The 8,025-nt window shown below is 50.6% G+C and overlaps 1 protein-coding gene across 1 annotated transcript; it reads right to left on the bottom strand.

The window, feature by feature from the left end:
• Window positions 1-3,112: 3,112 nt before the first annotated feature.
• On the bottom strand, window positions 3,113-7,602 carry LOC117194522. The gene is made up of 3 exons (XM_033399073.1): window positions 7,361-7,602; window positions 3,393-3,811; window positions 3,113-3,314 (listed from the first exon to the last, which is right to left on the bottom strand). The coding sequence occupies exons 1-3, from the start codon at window positions 7,600-7,602 to the stop codon at window positions 3,217-3,219; spliced, it is 759 nt and encodes a 252-aa protein (XP_033254964.1). The 3' UTR covers window positions 3,113-3,216.
• Between the last annotated feature and the right edge of the window lie 423 nt (window positions 7,603-8,025).

Raw genomic sequence — 8,025 nt, 5'->3', positions numbered from 1 at the left:
TTGATGGCACATTAATTTACAAACATATAATCTGCAGCAACGAAACACTTGTAACCTCGACTAGGCCCGCAGCCAGATGAGAGATCGCCGGCCAGATGAGGCCAATACTCAGGGTGGAGTTGACGATCGGCAGCGGTGAACGTAGACATCCTACGCCCACAGCCAGGAAACATCTGCTCCCAGCACGTGCCAATATCAGCCTGTTTCAAAAGTCGCTGGAACGGTTGATCAATCTCAACACCGAGATTAGAATAGCGCAGGACATTGATGACGTCGTTGACTTGTTTTTGGACAATATACGGGTAGCAGCAGCAGCAGCAACAACACAACATCAACAGCAGCATCCAAACTCACATCGAAGATGGCCACAGCAGCGACAGCATCAACATCAGCAGCGGTCACAGCAACATCACCGGCACCATCACCTTAAGCTGGACGTGGCTACTAGCGAGCTGCTTTCCAACAAACAGCAGTGCAAGAGGATCTGGCTGGCGACTCGCACCATCGAAGCCAGACGAAACTACAGGGCGGCGCAAAATCGTCTTAATAAGGGGCTCACAATCCTGAAAAACAAAAATATCAACAAACTGTTCACAGGGATTGACAACAAAGACCGCTATCAAATGTAGAAACTTTGGAAACTGACCAGCACAATCAAAAGACAACCGCAGCCAAACTGGCCACTGAGGCTGCCAACTATGACTGGAGGCAAGGCAAGTGTCTCGTGGACAAAGTCAACAGCCGAGACAGCCGATGCCTTTGTTACTCACCTGGAGGAGAGATTCAGCCCGATACTATCCAACTCAGATGAAGAGCGGACCGCAATCAACAGAGAGCGCGAGCAGTCAAAACGGCAGAAGCAGCTACAACCAGACCAGGAAATCAGGATTCCCTTCAGACCAGTCACACTGCCTGAGCTGATGCAGATTGTTGATGCATTGGAGCTGTCCAAATCACCTGGGGGCGACAAAATCAATAACAAACTGATTAAAAATTTGCCAAAAAAAGCGCTATTATATTTAATATTAATTTATAACTCCATTTTCAGACTGGGCCACTTTCCAAGTCAGTGGAAACATGCCCAGATTAAAATGATTTTAAAGCCGGGCAAAAACACAGCCGACATGTGTTCCTACCGGCCAATCAGTCTATTATCTGGCCTTTCAAAGATCTTTGAAAAATTGCTGATGGCGAGATTGTTTGAGGTGGAGAATTTTGCCAAGGCCGTACCCAATTACCAATTTGGATTTCGGCGGGAGCATGGCACTGAGCAGCAGCTGGCTCGAGTCACACAATATATCCTCAAGGCGTATGAGAAAAAACAAGTTTGCTCGGCAATTTTTCTGGACATATCCGAAGCTTTTGACCGAGTATGGCATGAAGGGCTGCTGTACAAGTTGAAGAAGCTGCTGCCTTTAAATTTGTACTGCATTCTAGAGAGCTACCTGGCTGAACGCACTTTTTGCGTGAGCTGCGGAGACGATGATCTGTCAAGAATCGGAAAAATATCAGCTGGAGTCCTGCAGGGTAGTGTACTTGGGCCAATACTATACACGATCTATGCCTCGGACATACCCATGCCTCACCTCATCCCTGACAGCACTGGCTTTCATCCAGAACGGGAATCAATGCTGCTGTCCACGTATGCCGACGACACGGTGATAATGAGCGCATCTGCAATCCCAAATGTGGCAGTCAAAAATAACCAGCGGTACCTACAACACTTCTCTATATGGGCCAAGAAGTGGTGCATTAACATAAATGCAAAAAAAACCGGACATGTAATATTCACACTGAGGACAATTAGATCAACGGACTTAAGGCAAACGCCGACTATAAATGGACAGGCTGTGCCACTTGACAAATCACACACATATCTGGGCATAAAATTGGACAAAAAACTCACCCTAAGCTCACACATCACGACGCTCTGCACAAAACTCCGATCAAGAGCGGCCAAACTGGAGTGGCTTGCTGGCCCAAAAAGCCGGCTGCCTAACGAAATCAAGGCTATCGTCATCAAGCAGCTCATCATGCCCATTTGGCAATATGGTCTTCCGGTTTGGGGCGCACTTACATCCGATTCCCAGCTGCGACGGGTGCAAAGCCTACAAAATAAAATCATTGGACGGGCAATGAAGGCGACAAGGTTCACCAGGAACGATGCCATAAGGCAGACTCACAATCTAGACACAATTGACGAAGTGTTCCATGCGGCAAGTGGGCGCTTCGCCAACTCCTTGGCTTGCCATGTCAATCCGGAGGCTCGGAAACTATTACGGCAGCCGTATGAGCCACAGCGATTGCAGAGGCCACGATATCTGCAACAGCTGCTCCAACACTTCCGCCCGCTGCAGCCTCAAAATCAGGATCGGAGCAGCCATCAACAACAACATCCAGATCCGGCCATCTCCGAGGAATCGCTTCCAGCGCTGGTCCGTCTCGAAGAGGAGGAGCTGAAAAGAAAGAGACAGGAGGAATCAGACGCCAGTCAATTAAGAAGAATCCAACAACAAAATATCATCAATCCGAACCCCGAAAGGTTCAACGGTTCGATGATAAATTGCTTCAGGAAACGATACCTCAGCGGCCAAACTCCCCGAGAAAGAATAGTGGCTCTTATCTTTGGCCAGCCACTATCTGTCCAAAGGATAATCCTGCCAGATTACGAGGGGGATCCCGATCCAGTGACGCAGCAGCATACCCAGCAGCAGACTCAGCAACAGACGCAGCAGCAGACTCAGCAACAGATGCAGCAGCAGACGCAGCAGCGGACCCAGCAGCAGACACAGCAGCGGACCCAGCAGCAGACACAGCAAATTCTGGCGAGCAGCAACCTGCAGACGTCACATTATCGTTGCCAGACACGGGCTGCAAGCAGCAGCTCACGCACCCTGGACGACAGCCATCGACGCAATCCGCAAGAGGCACTTCTGGACCACGGACTGGAGCAAGTCCGACGGCGCCTTGAACGGGTGGTCGACGACGACGACGACGACGACGACGACGACGACGACGACGACGACGACGACGACGACGACGACGACGACGACGACGACGACGACGACGACGACGACGACGACGACGACGTCCAAATCATTTCCGATGACGACGACGACGACGTCCAAATCATCACCGATGTCCAATCCATCTCAGATGACGACGACCACAACAACGACGATGATGCCGGCCGGCACATTGCACACACCGCCACAGTCACTCCGCACTTTGGTGCAGCAAGGCGCCGATTATTGGGACGCCGCAATCCGGCCGCAGCAAGTCCAATATTCCTGTGGTGGACATTGTCGTTGTACCTGGTAAATGTAAAAATGACATTAAAATTTGCAAAATTATCCCCTCCACAGAGCAATTTAAAACGGCACAAAATTCACCTGAAGCGTGTACAAACACGCTTGCGACACCGGGCGACACCCCTAGTTGCTCCTCTGATCCTTCCTCATGGGCGTCACCACGGCATCCGGCCTCCAGAAGGGCTCCGCGGACGAGAGTCATCACGGCTGCTGGTTGGCCATGAATGCAAATTTGGACACGCTTGCGCTGCACACATGGCGCATCCGAATCCACGCAGGGGTGGTTTTCCTGCACTTCATGGCTGCTGGCAACCATCGCCACACAAATTTGGCCGAATCCCGGGCCACCTGCAGGACCACGGCGATCGCTCCATCCACTCTGCACGGCGCTGTGCATTGTCCACGTCTCCTGCCGCACCTTACACACGCGCTCATCCAGCGCCGTACGGTTGCGCACCGTGCCAAACACACTGCTCCAGACGACGACGATGATCCAGTACCTGCAAATAGAAATAAAATATAATTAAATTAGATTAAAATGTAAATAATTGTTCAAATATTGTCAATACTTATCTGTTTGTGACCACTTGCTGATTTATGTACGTTAATCCTGTGATTGACACATAAGGGCTGCCAGACCATTAGTTTCATGCTATAATGTTAATGTTAATGTAATGCTAATGTCAATGTAATGTTAATGTTAACAGCCCGCCAATTTTAAAATCGCATTATTGTTGTAAGTTAAGCTTAAATGTAAATTGCCATGTCCTAGGTAATAAGAAAAAGCTGTAAATAAACTCCGTCAGTAGCAAAACTGGCGGGCGAGTGTGCTCAACGTAGGCGTGCACTTGCATCAAAATTACCTCGAAAAAAAAAAAAAACAGACGCCTGCTGCCTCTGGCCCACGCACTGGGCGACGACGTCCAGAGCAGCCATTGAGCCGTTCCCAGGCACCACAACAGCAGCAGCTACAGCAGCTGCAACAGCAGCCGCAGCGCGAACAACAACAGCGACAGCAGCAGCAGCAGCAGTTTGCCTACAACCGCTCCCGGCAGAAGATGCAGCCGAAACGCCAATCTTTCGAGGGATCCTGCAGCCAGGCACTGTTGGAGAATACGCAGAGGATGACGCGATTGGAAAAGAGGCTGGAAGTGACGATGTCAGTACTCACCTCGCTCATCCAATCCCAGGCAGTGACGGCAACTCCAGCAGTTGCAGTTACATCGGAAAATCCACCAACAATGGCAGCAGCAACAGTGGTTGCCCCAGCTCCAGCAGCCAGGCGGTCAAAGAAACCACCACGATCAGAGCCACCACAAAAAACGTTAGGGCCAACGCCAGCCGCCATTCCAGAGACGGATCCTGAAATGGATGAAGAAAATGATGACGATGAGATGTGGACAGATGACGACTCCATGGATGACATTAAGGCCTACGCCCGCAACATGAGGTACCATCTTGACAACCAGATATCCTGGAACGCTGTGTACTAATTGGACACATCTCTGCCACTGCATTGGATTAAATGACAAATGCATATCACTCGCAAGCCACAACAAAAATGAACAACGGACGCTGCCGCCATCAAAGCATTCAAAGTGCCATGTGTACCTGGAATGGAAATACACACACACACACACAAACATCCATTACACTTGGGCGGCCGGACCTGTGCCGTTCGAGTTATGTGTGTCGTGTCCGCCATCGTCCTTAGTTGGTGGCCGGATCCAGTGCCATGGCATTCAGAGTGCCCTATGGTCCTGGAAAAGGAAAAAAAATTCATCAGCCACACATACGAAAAAAAAGGGCTCTCAAAATACTTACCGCCAGCCATTCAGACACACACACACAAACACTTGGGCGGCCGGACCTGTGCCGTTCGAGTTATGTGTGTCGTTGTCCGCCATTGCCCACAGCTGGTGGCCGGACCAGTGCCACTCGCTCTACATTAGGGCCACAATTGCCGACGCACACACACACTCGCATCCATTTCACTTTGGCGGCCGGACCCGTGTCGCCACAGTAAAATGTGTGCCATCTACTCCTGGCTCCTAGCTGGTGGCCGGACCAGTGCCACTCGCTCTACATTAGGGCCACAATTGCCGACGCACACACACACTCACATCCATTTCACTTTGGCGGCCGGACCCGTGTCGCCACAGTAAAATGTGTGCCATCTACTCCTGGCTCCCAGCTGGTGGCCGGACCAGTGCCACTCGCTCTACATTAGGGCCACAATTGCCTACGCACACACACACTCACATCCATTTCACTTTGGCGGCCGGACCCGTGTCGCCACAGTAATATGTGTGCCGTCTACTCCTGGCTCCCAGCTGGTGGCCGGACCAGTGCCACTGGTTCTCCAAGAGGGCAGCCACAGCCACAACGACGACGACGAGGTGCTAATTGCACCTACTTCTGACGACTTCGGCTGACGCCAATTTCGACGACCAGGGGGGACGACGGGGTCGGCCGGTATGCAACGCAATGTCTTTACAAGCATTGTGTTTTGCTATGCCGGCCGATGCTCCGCTGTTTCTTGTCTTCCCTGTAATTATAGAAAAAAAAGATATAGACATTATTTTAAATTGTTATGTTTATTGTAATATTGTAAACGTAAATCAATTGTACCTGTTTTGTCTCGTCTTTGTTCCAGTGTAGTATCTCTTTTATTACGTGTTTTACCTGTTTTTCCGTCGTCTTCACTCCAGTCTACTACTTATCTGTATTGTTATTTCTGCAAGTGCTTGTCTCTTTTTTTTATATTTTCCACGCAAAGCACCTGCATTGTTTACCTTTTCTCTTTATCTATTCCTCAATTGACTACGTGTTGCAACACTGCATTTTCTGAATTTTCGATCTCATTTCTTTAACCCCTTCTTTCCCCCCCCCCCCCCCCCTTGTTATTTTCGTAATTAGTGCGGGACACCCCACTACAAAATTATTACAATCTGTGATAAAAATCTTCGGCGGCAACGGTGCTGACAATTGATTATCAGTTTCAAATCGACTTTCAAATCAGCATCAGTTGCCGCCACACCACCACCACTACGGCCTAAATTGAGCCAAAAATGCTAGTCTTCGCATAAAACAATTACGCCCCCTATAAACTGCCCGCCCACATGTACATGATACATTCCTAGTCGTCTGCCCTCAGCAGGCGGCAAGGGTAGTAGAGGGGACTGAAGACCACACACCGCATTACAGCCAACCAAACATCAAGTTGACGAACTCACAGGGGATTGCAAATCAAATTTATAAGTTAGGGGGAATTACAAAGGGAAGAGACAGCATACTTTTGAGCGTGGCCCCACTTTACTTTCTTGACTCACACCACACACACACACACACACACACTTCACACACTATTACACACACTTGACGAGTCCCCCCTCCCCCCTCTTGAAAATTCGTACTTTTGGAGCCTTTTGCCCCGATCATGGATTGGTCTCGAGTCTGGGTCTCTGTCCAAAGGAAAAGTCGTGTCGTGAACGTTGTGGAGTCGAGACGTGTTCGAGGTTTAGTTTAGTCCCTTCGTCAAAGTGCCGAATATTTTGTGTCTCTCTTTTTTGTCCCTTTCCCCCCCCTCCACCCTGCTGGCTGCGGGCCTATTTCGAGGTTACAAGTGTTTCGTTGCTGCAGTATTATATGTTTGTAAAGTTTATTGTGCCATCAAATGTACTAGTGTGTGTTTGAAGTGTCGTTTAAAGTTTAATTGTAAAACAAACACAAAAATGTACATAAATTAAATTAAGACATATACTGCCCAAAAAAATATTAATAAAGCAACGCGCTTGGTTGCTGGCGGCTCACACCCCAGCCTCTCAGCCCCTCCCCTGTTGGAGCACTGATAGCCCTCAACCCAAAGCGGGTATATATTGAAAAAAATCCAATAAAAAACTGTGTGAATAATTTGGCTTGACAAAAACTCCACTCGCGTCGGTCGAAAAATTTATTACCAAATCCAACCAAAGCCAATCCAGCGCAGCTATGCCACGCGGATCCACTGCCAGAAGAGGACGACGACGACGAGGACCACACGGCGTCACAAATCAGCCATTTCCACTGCCAGCTCCGACAGCGCCGCCGACGGCGAAGCCAGCGCCGACAGCGCAGCGACCGTCACCGTGGCAAACGCAGCGATACTGAGACGCCAATCCACCGACTCCGCCACCTGGTTGGAGGCACTTCCTCCAATTCCTGGACCGGCTCCAGCCACCATTACCGGGGATGTGAGGACCACACACCATGCCGACACCACCATCACGGCCCCTCCGGCCACAAGCCCCATCCCCGACCCCGACCTGCCCTGCCCCAACAGCTGGGCGGCCATTCCCAATCTCACCAGCCAGGAGCAGTTCCAGATCGGCGACTGGGTGGAGGCGGTCCATACCCAGGAACGCCAGCAGCAGCAGCAGCAGACCATCAGCAGCAGCAGCGGTAGTCGCCGGCTTGAGGCATTGGCGGCGTCGGCAGCGGCAGCGGCGTCAGCCAAAGCACCGCAATGTCAAGCCAAGCCAAGCCAAGCGGTACCAAGCGAGCCAATAATTCCGCTTCCCACACTCCAACACACACAGACACGTATCGATGCACCGTATGCCGGTGCATCGTGTGGAGAGAGCCGGAAACCGCAAGGAGCGAGAGAAGGCGCAAAGAAAGAGTGGGTAACGACCTCGTACCAGCGACAGTACGAGAGGGCACTCGAGCAGCCTCT

This window comes from Drosophila miranda (genome assembly GCF_003369915.1).
Source record: "Drosophila miranda strain MSH22 chromosome Y unlocalized genomic scaffold, D.miranda_PacBio2.1 Contig_Y3_pilon, whole genome shotgun sequence".
NCBI classification, from domain to species: Eukaryota; Metazoa; Arthropoda; class Insecta; order Diptera; family Drosophilidae; genus Drosophila; species Drosophila miranda.
This window is presented reverse-complemented; position numbering and strand designations above follow the sequence as displayed.

Coding starts and splice junctions, on each gene's coding strand:
- LOC117194522 (XM_033399073.1), bottom strand. CDS start 7,602: ATGGGGCTTGTGGCCGGAGGGGCCGTGATGGTGGTGTCGGCATGGTGT. Junction 3,812..7,360: donor GCAGTGGAAATGGCTGATTT/GTGACGCCGTGT, acceptor TTCTATTTGCAG/GTACTGGATCATCGTCGTCG. Junction 3,315..3,392: donor CGTGTTTGTACACGCTTCAG/GTGAATTTTGTG, acceptor TACATTTACCAG/GTACAACGACAATGTCCACC.